The 16,120-nt window shown below is 39.1% G+C and overlaps 1 protein-coding gene and 1 long non-coding RNA gene across 2 annotated transcripts in view; one reads left to right on the top strand and one right to left on the bottom strand.

Annotated features, from left to right (window-relative positions):
- Window positions 1-5,601, bottom strand: part of stt3b (STT3 oligosaccharyltransferase complex catalytic subunit B) — a 36,699-nt gene extending 31,098 nt beyond the window's left edge. The window contains exon 1 of the mRNA XM_017476730.3: window positions 5,094-5,601. Within this exon, the coding sequence (XP_017332219.1) occupies window positions 5,094-5,350 (257 nt within the window). The 5' untranslated portion in view covers window positions 5,351-5,601. The remainder of the gene's footprint in view (window positions 1-5,093) is intronic.
- Window positions 5,602-5,810: 209 nt separating this feature from the next.
- LOC108270260 (uncharacterized) lies at window positions 5,811-8,431 on the top strand. Its single transcript, XR_001813651.3, has 3 exons — window positions 5,811-6,095; window positions 6,209-6,255; window positions 6,897-8,431. It is a non-coding gene; the product is annotated as an uncharacterized LOC108270260 (long non-coding RNA).
- Window positions 8,432-16,120: the final 7,689 nt, after the last annotated feature.

Below are 16,120 nucleotides of genomic sequence, written 5' to 3'. Positions count from 1 at the left end.
CAACTGTGGCTGTCTGGGAGCTCATGGATGCAAAAAGAGTGTGATGGAGCATAAGCAGCAGTTCAAAAAGATGCAGGTGGCTGTGCTTGGCTGGCCATCAATTGGCCGAGACCAAATTAGGGAGGAAAATAAATAAATAATTTCAATACATCACACGCATAAGGGATAATGATTAGGTTTCACCATTTTCCAGCAATGTTGCACAGAATGTATAGATAAGGAGAGAAAGCAGGACAGACTGAGACCCTTTTTACACTAGTGCTTGTCCACATTGGCGTTTCTGCTGTGTTTCAGAGACGATCTCTGTCCACACAACACGACCGAAGACTCATGCCACATGACCATTCACGCACACTGGGCATGCGCATACAAGTGTAAACAGGAAGTTGATAGTCCGAACTGGCAATCCACGTAGGGCTTATGCTGCTTGAAATGAGATTCATTGCTGATTGCTCTAATCATAGCTTGCCTCTTGCATATGTAGGCAGCTGCAGTATTATAAAATACAAAATTTAACTGCACAGTGGCTGATAAGAATGACTACACAGCCATTAAAGCTTGCGGTTCAGTCTCTGTGTTATTGTGTATACGATCTAGGTAGCGTAATGGTCATGTGGTAAGGGCTTGACGAATCAGGATATGCAATGATCCAGAAGACCCAATCAGGGGGAGAATGTACGCGAAGCCATGCCTTCGTTTTCAAAATCTTCTTTTTGGTCCGTTTACACTGAAACGCGAGCCCAAAGTTTTCAAACTAAAATGGGGTCTAGTGTAGACGTCAGGTGCAACCGTAACAAAAGCTATGCGTTTTAAAACGAAGTGTAAACAGGGTCTCAAGGACTAAAACGCTGCTGCATCATTCGCATTACGTAGAGATGAAGCAAAGTCTAAATCCCACTAGCAGGTAGTTAGGGGAAAAAAAGTCGATTAAAGAAGTTTAAACTAAAGAGTTTTATTTTAGAATTTCATTTTCATTAATACCAGCACTTATACTAGATTTCTTTTGGAATTTCATTAAAAAGATTGTATATTTATAAAGATTAATATGCAAGCTGATCAAAGTGGATTTTTTTTTTTTCATTTAATGCTTGCACATACCACAGCTTGCTTAAATCGTTGTCTTTTCAACTAATGTAAGCTCTGCAGTCTAATTTCAATGAATACCAAAAGACCGAGCAGTCTTAGCACTGTAGCAATACGTAGCAGCGAGGAAAAGCCATGTGTACGGTATTTAACATCCAATTTACTATAAAAGATCAAAGATTTTTACTTTGTCTCAGGAGCGTTAATTGGTTATGATTCAGAAGAATGCAGAGTATTTTAGGATTTGGGCATTGGTAATGAAGAAACGCATGAAATGAATGAATGATGCTGGTCTTAATATAAACACCATGTGCATCACACAGGCAATGACAGGAATACGGAGCAACAATGCAGACTACTCACCACATGTAAAATCTGATATTCTTTCAAAGCACAGCTAGCACAAAGGGCCATTTAGCAGCATGCGCATGTTAGGTCTTGTTTACTTTCCTCTCCTTTATTCTCTACCATGTTGCCCACTACCTCACTTCCTTCACAATCTGGGTTATCTGTTCGGCTAATACACAGTACTGCAGGAAAGAGAATTAATATCAGCAGCTACACTCTTACAGGGTCGAAAAACTAAAGCATGACATCATCTGATTTCTTCAGATGGCAGCCCGCCTTTTCACTTTCCCCGATAGTTAAGTGGGTCAACAAGGGTCCCCCTCCCTTAAATCCAGTATATTGCAAGAAGTCTAGCCAGTGAGTCACTGCAGGATTACCTTAATGATGGTTTATCCCTTTATAACATTACTCTCCAAACACAAGAGATGTCTCCTCTGTGTATTAACAGCTGCACTCTTCCTATTTGTATTTGGCCAGAGACATCTTTTTTTTTTTTATTTCAGAAAAGGCTTTGTTGCTTCATAAACTCTCCCCTCTCACTCATTCTGAGTGATTACTAAAACACAAGGGAATTGGAGAATGTAGAAGCTAATGGTTACCACACACCCTTAAAATGTGTGTAGACTGAAACCATCCTAATCAATTACTTCCTCTCCAAATTGAACAAAGTCAGTTTCAGTGAAAGTCAAGTCACACATCACTGATGTTCACCACAGCTAAGGGCTTACACTAATAAGAAACAGCAGCGTGTCAGTCATTTACCAGAGGTCAACTTAAAGTGAAGTGATTTCTGGAGATCATTTGCCAACACGTGTAGGAACTATACATTATACTCCAGTCTGCTCCGTGCATGTGTTACATGCCTATAAAAAGAGGACAAAGCAAACAAGAACTGTCAGGACTAAGCCATGGAAAATGGATTATAACCTCCCAAAGCTGGGAACTGAGTAAAAATGGGGACAGCATGATAATTCTTAATAAGCCAGAGTGTTTTAGATGAAGGATTTATTCTGTGGACATGCAGAGTCACAATTGTAAAGAAAATGTGTACTGCAGCAATAAGCCTCAGTGTAGTACATTCATTAATAAAGAGAGAAAATAATTACAATTAACAGATTTCAAATCTTCTAAACCAGTTTGCCTAAACTACAATGTTCAGGAAATTGTGTGTTATGCAAACAGCATTACTAGAGGGAATTTCAGAAGGACACAGGAAACTGGATATCTTAAACCTAAATTTGACTCAAATAAGACGAGGATCTAAGAATAGTGAATAATTCCCAGTAGGACTTTTATACCTTTTATCCTATAAGGAAAAAGGAAAAATCTATTCTTTCCTAAAATTATTCAACTCTATTCTAGTTGTCTTCAGAAAATCTCCCTTTGATATGCAAATTGTCATGCCAGGTCAATGAATATGAAATTTAGTCTAATAGAACCAATAGTCCTGGGGAGGGGAAGGACCTGATCCAACTCCTCTTATAACCTTCGAGCTGACCCCTAACCTATGAAATGCTATACAGGAACAAATCCACAAAAAAAACAAATCTGGACTAACGGACTGAGCTGGACTTTGGGTCGACTCCGCCTTGGAAGGACGAGCTGGATCAGGTCATACTCCACCTCCTGGATGTTTAGATTCTGCAGCGAGCAGTGTTTGGACTTTGAGCACACATTTGCTACTTTCACATTAGAAGAGTTGGCACCCTTGTTACTAGCACTCTAGTACTTTGAAACATGCATCAGTGTCTTGATAGTCTTAAAGTGCACCTATTATGGTTTTTCAAATATTACCTTTCATGTGGTGTGTTATAGAGCTGTTTGTGAATGTAAAAAGTCTGCAAAGTTTCAAAAATCAAAGCGCATGACAAAAGGAGTTATTGACACCCAAACGAAGGAACCGATTCTGAACAGCTGAGACGAGTCGTCAGTAATTCCAGACTTACTTCCTGTACTAACCTACATAGGTTTGTAACAAAAACCCTGCCTCTGGTCTTCATTGGCTACTAGCGAACAATGTGTACTTTGACCCGCCCTCAAACACTACAGTTGTAGTTGCCCTGCCCTGTCTAGAAGACATTTTCTGTGCTGCAAAAGCAAAACCACTTTGCATGGATTACCAAAGTATGAGGATGTAAAGTGTCAGTGGTTAGAATTCATTTTTAAAACTATACCACAGCAGTTCAACTCCGAACTTCATTTGTGTTCCTGTCATGTCACTGACGACTGCTTCTCAAATCCAGCTGAAGTCAATGCGGTATTTGCAGAAAGATTAATCGTTAAAGACGGGGCTGTACCCACTTTATTTGGACCAGCTTGAGCCTCTGGATCTCAACCTGTAAGTATGATTAATTATTTATGTATACATTTTCTACTGAGTGTTCCAAATGCGTCATTTTGTGTTGTTTGCCTGTGCACAGCTGTTATCTGTTAGCCTCTGTTAATCGACTATCTTACGTTATTGCCAAACTACATATAAACTTACCACTGAGAAACGTCCTGCTCTCATCGTGCTTGTGACGGTGGCTCGGGTTGATCTTCCAATACATCATTATCGGCACTCGGGCTCAAATTGATAAGGTAAAACCGACAACATTATTACTGAGCTGAAATTCAGATATGGTAGTGGGCGTTTACTTTCCGACACACGCCGCAAGCAGTAGACCAATCACGACAGACCTGTGACCTCTGACCAATCAGAGCAGAGTCAGCGCTCTGAAAGGAGGCATTTATGACACTAAGGAAAAAGAGGTGATGCAATGTAAATTATGAGAAAACTAAAGTGTTTTTTGACATCAGATGCATGTAAACCAAATGTACGAGACCTCTAAAAACAAAATTTAGCACTTCAGTATCGCATAATAGGTGCACTTTAAACATGAAGACTGAAATATTGATACACCCCTTGCCTGTTAAAAAGAAACTTGTTTAAGTCAACAAGTATCACTCAAGCATTATTGTTTCATTCATTTTTACCAATAGCAGATCAATTTATGATCAATTAACCTCTACTGCTACACTGAATTCTTGGACCAGTCACATCTCCACCTTATTTCTCAAAACCCACTCTCAATGCAGACATTACTAATTAGTCCAAAATATTTCTTAGTGAATAAGGATCATTCTGTGTAAATTAAAAAAAAATAACGGTTGCAAAAGTTTACCTTTTCTGACAGCAAACACATCACTAATCCGTTTCGGATATTTCCACTTTCCTATTACAGCAATATGAACGTTTACACAGTTAGCCATGTCTTCTGACATAAGACCCAACAACAGACTTAATACTCTGTAAGACGTAATGTGTTTTCGTTAGAGAAATGTAGGCTACAGAAACGGAAAATCTATGAAGTAGTAAACTTCTTAGAAATCTACAACTCTCTGTCGCTCGTGTGAATTTATTTATTGTGTGTAATATAAAAGGCTAGCTGTGCTCATGTTGGAGAAGGCACTAGCTTGTGCGCTGCACTGTCAGTCAGCGGTAACTCTGAGAATTAAACGTGAAAGGAAAGATAGATAGATAGGTAGATAGCGCTATGTTTGGTTATACACACATTGCAAAAACATGCATTTCCTTCAACGCTGTTTGTGTTTAACTGAGACCATTAGCAACTGTATTATGTTGCTAAGACAGCTAGCAGAGTACGCTAGGATTTACTCACCAGGGGTCAAACTCGTGGATGATGCTCTCGAATCGGATGACTGCGAAAAGCCGAGAGCTGAAGCCTGCTAGCCAGGCCAGAAAGAGGATGGTGAATGACAGGAGAGACTGCCACCCTGCAGGCTGCGTTAACCCGCCGGACAGGCCTCCAGCACCGCATGCCGCTGCAGTGTTAGCTCGCCCGTTACCCGATAACGAGCCGCTGGAGTTCAGACTCGCTTTGTGCTTGCAGTCGGAGGTGGCGCGGTGCTCCGCCATGTTCTGCCGCGGTGTGTCAGTCAGCAAGAGCTTCCTCACAGGCCACACTCACACACCGCTCCGGCTAAAGCGCTTAACGCTGCTATCTCTTTCTTTTTTCTGCTTAGCTTCCTAGTCGAACACAAACTGCATGTATTTGTACTGAGATTTGTTTTAAATCGATGCTAATATGTGAGCGGCATGCTAGCCGGCTCGTATCTCACGGCACGCGAGATTGAGCAGCGGGGTAGAGGGGCGGGACAACGCGACGCATCAGGAAGAGCTCCCAGCCTCTCACAGCGAGACAGGTAACACTATGGAGGTCACGCGCTCGACAATACGAGCCAATCATCGCCAAGCACGCACCAGATGGACAGCAAAACTGACCAATAGAAAATGGTCTTACAGTCCGGATAGTTGTCAAACAAGCTAGTCTAAGGTGCGCGGTGAAAAAAAAGACCAATGGCCAATCAGTGCTGCTGTAACTTACACCAAGAACAACCAATCAGCACAAAGACAGCCAAAGCCCCGCGGATATGAAAACCAATTAAATAAATGAATTTGGTTGGAGAAAGGTGGGGAGAAGTCTGTTATTGGCTGCAGTGGAAGAAATTTTGTATCCGGAGTGAGATTTCAAATCTGTATTTATTTATTATTTACAGTTAAATTATGTTAGTTTGTTAGACTGGTCTACCTTTGAGGCGAGTCTAATGGACCCTCTGAGGAAAATGTATGGGCTGCGTTGCTACATGTATTTACACTGCCGGTGTGTTTTTTGTTTTTTTGTTTTTGTTGTTGTTTTTTTTAATAATGGAGCCCTGCTTTAGATTTAATACAGGACTTAGAGACCAAACAGAAAACATGGTTATCTTTTCCCAGGTGGAGAAGCTTCGTAGTGGGTGTATGATTCAGAGAGCTCAGAAGAGGTTTGTTTGTGTGTGTGTGTGTGTGTGTGTGTGTGTGTGTGTGTGTGTTTAAATCCCACTGCCGCCCACTCCCTAAAAAAATGTGACCCTGCTCGCCCACTTCCACAAACACTTGACTACTCCTGTACAGTTCTTCCCTCTCCCACTCACAGCACTTCAACTAACACACACACACACACACACACACACACAAAAAAAAAAACATATTTCAGCAACATTTAAGGGCAACTGACACAAACGTGCATACAGGGTAATTAAAAAATATTAATAATGAATTGGCTTTGACATTGGCAGTTATTAGCCTAATATACATTTGTTATTTGACAGTGATTAATTTACATTCTTTTTAATTTACAGTATATTGCACATACCCTTGTTCACCAGGACTTACAGAGGAGCTTTGTTGAAAAAAAAAAAAACCCAAAATAAATTCTAATGGTTTCCACTACAAATACCATTACAAAACATTAAAACAATTGCCATTACTATTATTGGTCTAGGCATAACATGCCACCCAAATTACCGGTAGAGACCCACAGGGACCCTTGCAGTTTCCATTAAACTAATACATTTCCAATTATAACCATTGAAACCATTGCAAATTCTATGAGGGTTTCTTTTCTTTCTTTTTTTTTCTGCAGGGATCCTTGAACTTTATTGCCCAAAAATACAGAGGAGGATCACCAGAAATCATCAGCAGGTTGATGTGTATATTACAAGGAATTAGAGTAGTTGAGTGACTACTTGCTGTAAGCTACACTGGTACACAACACCGAAATGGTGCCAGGATATAACCAGCTGATTTCACTAATTTATTTACCCACCACTACAATGTTATTTCTAGTGACCTCTTTTTTAGTTAGTTACAGTTACATGGATATAGCGTTTTTCTAGACACTCAAAGCACTTTACAGTGGGGGCGGAGTGCCAGGGGGAATCTCAGCCACCACTTTGTAGCATCTACCTGGATGATGCGTTAGCAGCCATAGTGCACCAGAACGCCCACCACACATCAGCTATTAGTGGAGAGGAGAGTGATGTAGCCAATTCAGAGATTCAGCCAATTCAGGGAATTTCCCCAGGACACCTAGGTATTTTTAATGACCACAGAGAGTCAGGACCTAGGTTTAACGTCTCATCCGAAAGACAGTGGTGTTTTTACAGTATAGTGTCCCGGTCACTATGCTGGGGCATTAGGGGCACCCACACAGACCACAGGGTGAGCACCCCCTGCTGAGCTCACTAATACCACTTCCAGCAGCAACCTTAGTTTTAGCAACCTTAGCCAGGCTCAACCCTGCTTAGCTTCAGTGGGAAAACCAGGCGAGATCTGCAGGGTGATATGGCTCCAGGTAAGCAACCCAGTCATCCACATAATGTAAAAGAAAACATGACTCATCAGACCTTCCTTCCATTGCTCCATGGTCTGGTTCGGATGCTCACATGCCCATTGTAGGTACGTTGGTGGTGGACAGTGGTCAGCATGGGTACTCTGACCGATCTGCAGGTACGTAGCCCCATACACAGCAAGCTGCAATGCACTGTGTGTTCTACCATAGTCAGCATTATCAATTTGTGCTACAGTAGCTCTTCTGTGGGACCGGACCAGACCAGATGGGCTAGCCTTTCCTCCCCACATGCATCAATGAGCCATGCACACCAATGACCCTGTCACCAGTTCACTGGTTGTCTTTCCTTGGACCACGTTTGATAGATACTAACCACTGCATACCAGGAACACCCCACAAGACCTGATGTTTTGGAAATGCTCTGACTTAGTCATCTAGCCATCACAGTTTGGCCTAGTCAAAGTCTCTCAGATCCTTACGCAATTTTCCTGCTTCTAACACATCAAATTTGAGTAAGGACTGTTCACTTGCTGCCTAAGATATCCCACCCATTGACAGGTGGGACAGCCATTGTAACAAAACAATCAATGTTATTCACTTCACCTGTCAGTGATTTAAATTATATGGCTGATCTGTGTATTTATATATTAATAATGTGTATTCAGTACAGTGCAAGGAGTAAAAAAAGATTTTTTTGGTGTGTACTTATAAAAAAGTAGTCAAAGCATATGTAATTTTTTCTACCCCATATTCTTTTAGGTCAACTTCCTGTTTGATGCCAACCACTTTAATTATATGATGCTACATGAAATAAGTCATGTTAGTTCTATCAAGCAGTGAGTTTTGACTTTGACTGTTTGTTATCAAGCCAGATAACTATCCCTGCTTTGTTACACAGTCCAATTTACCTGATTTCCCAATATATCTGAATTCACCCTACTGTATTGTTGGCACAAAATCTAGTTTGGTCAATCTTTCCTCCATCAGATGTAGCTTTGATCTGTATTGTTTGCATTGCTGTACAGTGCTGTGAAAAAAAAAAATACTTCTGTACTGCTTTCTTCTGTTTTTGTGTATATCGCATACTAAATTTTTTCAGAAATTAAAAATCTAAACATAAACAGGCAGCCTGAGTAAACACAAAATACAGTTTTTAAATGATAATGTTATTTATTGAAGCAAAAAAGTTATCCAATAGCAACTGGGTCTGTGTGAAAATGTATTTGCCCCTGTGGTTACTAATTTCTGACATCTATGAAACTGCATTCATAATGGGGTTCAGCTGGACTAGACGCAACCAGGCCTGATTACTGCAAACCCTGTTCAATCAAATCAACACCTAAATAGAACTTTTTCAACAGCATGAAGTTGGACCACAGTGAGAGCCAATATCTCCAAATGGAAAAATTGCACACAGTAGTGAACCTTCCCATATGTGGCCGACCTTCCGAAATTCCGCCAAAGAGAAAAACAATGACTCATCCAGCAAGTTACAAAACTGCCAAGAACAACATCAAAGGACCTACAGGCCTCTCTTGCATCAATAAAGGTAACTGTTCATGACTCCACTATCAGAAAGACACTGGGTAAAAATGGCATCCACGGAAGAGTGGTGAGGTGAAAACCAATGCTAACCCAGAAGAACATTAAGGCTCATCTGAATTTTGCCAAAACACACCTTAATGAACCGCAAACCTTTTGTGTAGACTGATGAGTTGAAACTGGAAACGTTTGGAAGACGGGTCCCGTTACATCTGGTGTAAACCAAACACAGAATTCCACAAAAAGAACATCATACCTACAGTCAAGCATGGTGGTGGAAATGTGATGGTGTGGGGATGCTTTTGCAGCTTCAGGGCATGGGCAACTTGTAATAATTGAGGGAAACATGAATTCTGCTCTCTACCAGAAAATACTAAGGGAGATGTCTTCAGTCCGTAAGCTGAAACTCACGCGCAACTAGATTATGCAGCAAGACAACGATCCAAAGCACAGGAGTAAGTCCACCTCTGAATGTTTCAAAAAAAGCTAAATTAAAGTTTTAGAGTGGCTTAGTCGAAATCCTGACTTGAACCAATTGAGATGCTGTGGTAGGACCTTAAACAGGCAGTTCATACACGAAACACCTCCATTGTGGCTGAACTAAATCAGTTCTGCAGAGAAGAGTGGGCCAGAATTCCACCACAACACTGTGAAAGACTGATCTCCAATTATTGGAAATGTTTGGTTGAAGTTATTGCTGCTAAAGGTGGTACAACCAGATTTTAAGTTTAAGGAGGCAATTAGTTTTTCACATTGGTAGTAGGTGTTGGATAACTTTTTTGCGTCAATAAAAAAAGTGTATTGTGTGTTAACTCAGGTTGCTTTTGTTTTATGTTGTACTTTGTTTGAATATCTAAAACTATTTTGTATGAGATATACACAAAAAAAGACGAAATCAGGAAATACTTTTTCACAGCACCGTATGTCGATGAATGGCCAGATTCTAATCATTCTGTTAACTGTTAAGTGATCAGCAGTACATGCTAATTTAATAACAATGCAGAAAGCATTCAAAGCACCTTTATACTCATAGTCTTTCTTCCTTAAAGGATGGAAATAAAACTGTAACTTGCAGTCTATAGTAGAGCTCAATTTTATTCAAACAAGTCATCAATCATGGGTACAGATATGTATCGGACAGGAATTCAGCACAGTGCATCAATTTTTAAAATTTAATTTCTTCCCATCAGTTCAGTTCAGACAGGGCCCTTGTTATGCAGTCTCTTGGGTCTCCAACAGACAAATGCCATGTTGGTTGCTTACCTGAAAAATCTACAGTAGAGCTAGATCTTCAAATACCAGTGAGCTTTCTCAATAGTCCATAATTATAAACGAGGCCGTACTGAAGACTGCCGAGGCTCAAGGGAAGGTAGTGACTGAGCATCAATTTGAAATCAGTGGAAGTCTTTTCAGTGGAAGTTATTTCCAGTATCACATCAACAAAATAAATCTATGAGTTGCTTCACTTTTCCACTTCAATCTACTTTTGCAAATAAAATAAAATAATAATAATAATCCATATTTTGCATGCTTTATTACACCTAGTTATGGGGTGGAAGCAGATCAATATTTCAGTTCTTCTGAGTTCTTGTTGTTTTGCTGTTTTAAGCATATATATGTTTATATACATACATAAATATATATTTACACACACACACACACACACACACACACACACACACACACACACACACACATATATATATATGATTGGTATGATAACTTCCACCCCAGTAACAAGAACCAAGAACCCTGAGCCCAGTTTATCAATGTATTCTTATCTAAGGCTTACTGTATTGTCTTTTTGATCCTTAAAACTTCACTTGTGCCAAACCAATTGGCGTAACCATTATTCTGGATGTTTGATTCATTATTGTCTCACTTATAAATGTAAACTGATTGCCTTACCCTCAGTTAGACCTGTGCTTTTGTACTTGTTATGAATTCTTTTCCCCCCTCACAGCTAATCCTTGTTTCTTTAGTCAGCTGCATGCAGACATGGAAGCTTATTCTTTAGTAGGTCGTTTCATCACAGTTGCCTTGAGTCACAGCTTGTGAGCACTTCCAATTACTTTCATAATTGAACATTAAAGAAGCTCGCCTAACAGGCTTTTCCTACATAATTCAGCCAAGTTGTTATTTTTCAGTCTACATAATTCAACCAAGTAGATTTTGTTATTTAAAAAAATTTTTGTTAGGCCTTAGATTTTTGTCTTGACTAGGACTATGTGCTACTGGATGTCTGTTGCATTTACTTGGTAGGAAACATGCTACACTATGCAGTAACTTGTTCCTTCAGGTAAAGTAAGAAAAATATACTACAAAAAATACACTATACACAAATTAACGGTCTGGTCTGCACTTATATACCACTTATTTTTAAACTTACCGGTTCTCCAAAGTGCTTTACACTGGTTCTCATTCACCCATTCACCTCTTCACACACAAACACATCAATGGTAGCAGAGCTGCCATGCAAGGCGTTAGCTTGCCATTGGGAGCAACTTGGGGTTCAGTGTCTTGCCCAAGGACACTTTGGCATATGAAATCATGTGGGCCGGGAATCGATCCGTCAACCCTACGATTAATGGACAACTAGATCTACCACCTGAGCCACAGCCGCCTAAGACAGTTTCATAATTTATGATATTTGTTATATGGGTGGAAACCATTCATAAACAAGGAAACACAGAGTCATTGACCCATTGCACCACTACTAAAGAGCACAGAATTTTGAGGTATTTGTGGTATATTTCGAAAGTAAATATGGCTTTAATCGGAAATGCTGCAGTGAAAGTGAAACAGTTAGAAAAAGCGGTTAGGAAGAAAGCAGTTAAATATATCTGCTTAAAGAAGTGTTGCAGCTCTGTATCTATAATGTGAGAGACTGTCCTAGCTGTAGGCGTGTGGTTAAAGAGTGCAGTAAATTGTTGGTGTCACTTGGATGACAAAAATATGTATTATATTCAAAGTCATTTTAACAAACACTTTTATTGTTATGCTTTGGGCATTGCTGGCTCAGTGGATACGATTATGAGCTCATGATTGCATAATTGTGAGTTTAAACCCAAGGACGACCATAGAGCCTCTGCTGGGTCATTTCCCCTGGCTTGCTCATTAGGGAGTTAAACCTACATCCAGATTCCTGCAAACCTGCTTGGTGACAATTTCTACTGTTAAAATAAAATGTGTGCTATACAAAAAATAATAATTTATTGAGCAAGATGCTTTCCCCTGAACTGCTCAGCTCAAAACTTTGATCCCCTTTCCTGATCATATTCTTTCATCATTTCCTGCATCTGCCAAAGCAATATATACACTAAGCTGGAAAAGTCAGCGTTGCCAATACCAATGAAATCTGTTTTAGTTTGAAGCCTCCATTCTTATAGGAGGATTTTGGCCGTTTTTTCTTCTTCATAAAAACACATTTTTCAAGTGAAAACATCCAATATGTGGATTTGGCAGGTCCTGCTGCTGTGTTCATGCCAGTTTCCTCCTTTTCAGCAACAACTCCCCCTTGTGGAGAAGTAAGTGTGTGTGTGTGTGTGTGTGTGTGTGTGTGTGTGTGTGTGTGTGTGTGTGTGTGTGTGTGTGTGTGTGTCTGTTACAAGGACAGCTGCTTCATACTAAAGGCAATAAAATGACAACAAAACGATGCATCATGCAAATGTATTTCTAGACATACATTAAATCTTATTGATTTATGACTCATTTTATTTCTCTGCCTTTCTTATTTGCGAAGCTGACAAACTCTTTGCCAGTGGTGAGTGCTTGCTCATGTTCTCAGTTGACAGGTATAAATATGAACACGCTCCAGTGTTTGCGCTGACAGACGAAACTGTGCTCATGATGCCGATTGAGTTCCTCAGATGGGAGGAGTAATAGGTACTCTTCCACAACTTGAATGCCATACATGGCAATTGCCAATTAAGAATCCAAGTGACCTTCACCTTTATAGAGTATTGAATCAGTGAAGTTAAGTTGAATGAGATTGACTAGACTGACTAGGGCTAAAAATGCCACGTTCCCACATTCAGCTTTTGGTTAATTTGTGTAGGCGAATATTTATCAAGCATAAATGCCCTTAACATGGCTCGGTATTGTCACTGTGCCATGCAAAAAGACTAGTCATGTTCACATCAGATCAGGTATGAGACATTGTATGTCATGTTCTCTATTGCTCAAAAGCTTAGCACTGTAAAAACAAAGAAAAGGAAAACTTCTAATCTGCAGTTTTTCTTTACTGAGCTTTTACACAATATCCGAGGCAGCAGTGACTTTGGGAGTTGTCACCAGGAATATTTCTGTAGAATATTCCATGAGGCAAAAGCTACCAGCCAGGTATTGATCATGATACATCATACATCATGAAAGGGTTTGTGAACCCATTCAAATTTTCTACATATCTGCATAAATATAACTTAAAACATCATTGTTCTGAAAAGTAGATAAAGAGAACCCAATTAAACAAATGAGACAAAAATATTATACCTGATCATTTACTTATTGAAGAAAATGATCCAATATTACAAATCTATGAATGGCAAAAGTATGTGAACCTTTGCTTTCAGCATGTGGTATGACTCTCTTGTGCAGAAATAACTGCAACTAAACATTTCCGGTAACTGTTGATCGGTCCTGCATATCGGATTGGAGGAATTTTAGCCCATTCCTCAGTACAGAACAGCTTCAACTCTGGGATGATTTTGGTTTTCCTCAACGAACTGCTTGCTTCAGATCCTTCCAGAACATTTCTATTGAATTAACATCAGGACTTTGTCATTCCAAAACATTAACTTTATTCTTCTTTAACCATTCTTTGGTAGGATGACTTGTGTGCTTAGGGTCATCTTGCTGCACAATCCACTTTCTCTTTTGATTCAGTTCACGGACAAATGTCCTGACATTTTCCTTTAGAATTTGCTGGTATATATTAGAATTCATTGCGCCATCAATGATGATAAGCCATCCTGGCCCAGATGCAGCAAAACAGGGCCAAACCTTGATACCATGATATCACACTGATTGAAAACACCTGACTCTAATTTCACCTTTAAATTAACAGGTAATCCTAGAAGTTCACATGATTTTGCCAATCACACACACACACACACACACACACACACACACACGCATATATATATATATATATATATATATATATATATATATATATATATATATATATATATATATATATATATATAAAATATTGGATCATTTTCCTTAACAAATGAATGGCCAAGTATAATATTTTAGTTTATTGTGTATTTGTTTAATTGGGTTTTCTTTTTCTACTTTTAGGACTTGTGAAAATCTGATTTTTAGGTCATATTTATGCAAGAATATTTATATAGAAAATTTATTTATAAAGATCATTATAAATATTTATATTTACTTATTTATTTTAGTTATAAAGAAGATTTATACTTTATTTATAAAGAAGATTATTTATAAAGAAAATTGTAAAGTGTTTACAAACTTCAAGCACCACTGTAGATGGCACTCAGTGGATACAGGGTTGGCCTGGGCACATTCTCATCTGAAAGATCGTATAGATTGGTAGTTTCGTTAATATGCTGTAGTTGCAACACTTTTGGCAGCAACGATGGGTTCTGCTACAGTGTGACATGTTTAAATACGTGCAAATCCTTGATTCATTTGGCTGAAGTGTTGGCTAGCAGAAAATCCTATGTTAAGTCATAGCAGCCTTATTTTTGCATCTTCTTTTAGCTTGAATGGTAAGTTGCACAAATTGCTTAGCATCAAGTGCAATACCCGATCATCATTTTGCATCGATGTGGGAGACATTCTGTTCATATAGTAGGAGTTAGTGCATATAGTAAGAGATTGGCTAAAACTGCCAACCTGCTCCTGTTGTTTACTCAAACTGCTCAAAGTCTGGTCATTAATAATTCATTAATGTCCAGAATACAACTCTATTTGAGCCTGGCAGGATAAACTACTCACCTTCTTGCCCTTAAATTCAAGAGGGTGTAAAAGTTTGTAAAATGCAGAAATTCATAAGGATTAAAGAATTATATTTTAAGCATCTTTGAATCCTCTTCCTCATCTCCCGGCAGTAAGAGAAGGTAAAAGTGGATGAATGTGTTGTAAAGGGGAGCTTTTATAGGCTACCCACATGAGGTGACACTGATAACCTTGTCATTTGTACTCAGCAAGAAAACCAGCATATGGTAAGACTCAACTAGTTCTAAAAAAAAAAGCACCCTGACCCTTTGCTTTGAAGGTTTAAAAAGCATATGTTTGGTATCTTCTTAAGATTTACAGTTGTATTAGTATTAAGTATTAAGTGAATACCTGAGAGGCTGTGTGTCTGTTCAGGGAGATAGTGAGTACAACAGTAGGAACTCCTCTACTTGGGGCTTTTATTCCTCTGGAGCAAATTGAAGATGTCTGTGAGAGACACAATCCCAGGCTCCATGTAAACCCATGGCAGTCTTTCCTCCTGGTTCAGTTTATCTGTCTATATCTGATTGTGTTTGTCACACTCTCTTCCTCATGCTCTTTAGGCATGTTGGGGTGGTGGAGTTATGATGACAAAGGGGATTTTTTTTCCCCTCCAGAGCCTCAATCTTGATACAGTAGGTCTCATGCATCATGCAGTCTCATCATTAACAATGAGAAAAATAACCAGTTCTTAGGTGCATCACAGGTCTCTCTTGCAAGATTACACCATAGATTCATAGCATAATCAGATTTTCTGACATATGCATTTTTTTTTTGTCAATGGAAAATGTAAACTTTATCAGACATTCCTGTTAAAAAAACATTATTGGAAATATATCACACTCTGTGCTTATTAGGACAATGAAAGAAAATACCTTTATAATGTTATAAATGTGTCATCATCAAACTGGTATAAAAAAAATTAAATAAATAAAAATCCTAATGAAGGCTGGAGAAAACAAGCCATTTTTTTTAATCATGTAAAACTGTGAGGTGCTTAGAAA

Source organism: Ictalurus punctatus, chromosome 1, assembly GCF_001660625.3.
Source record: "Ictalurus punctatus breed USDA103 chromosome 1, Coco_2.0, whole genome shotgun sequence".
NCBI classification, from domain to species: domain Eukaryota; kingdom Metazoa; phylum Chordata; class Actinopteri; order Siluriformes; family Ictaluridae; genus Ictalurus; species Ictalurus punctatus.
This window is presented reverse-complemented; position numbering and strand designations above follow the sequence as displayed.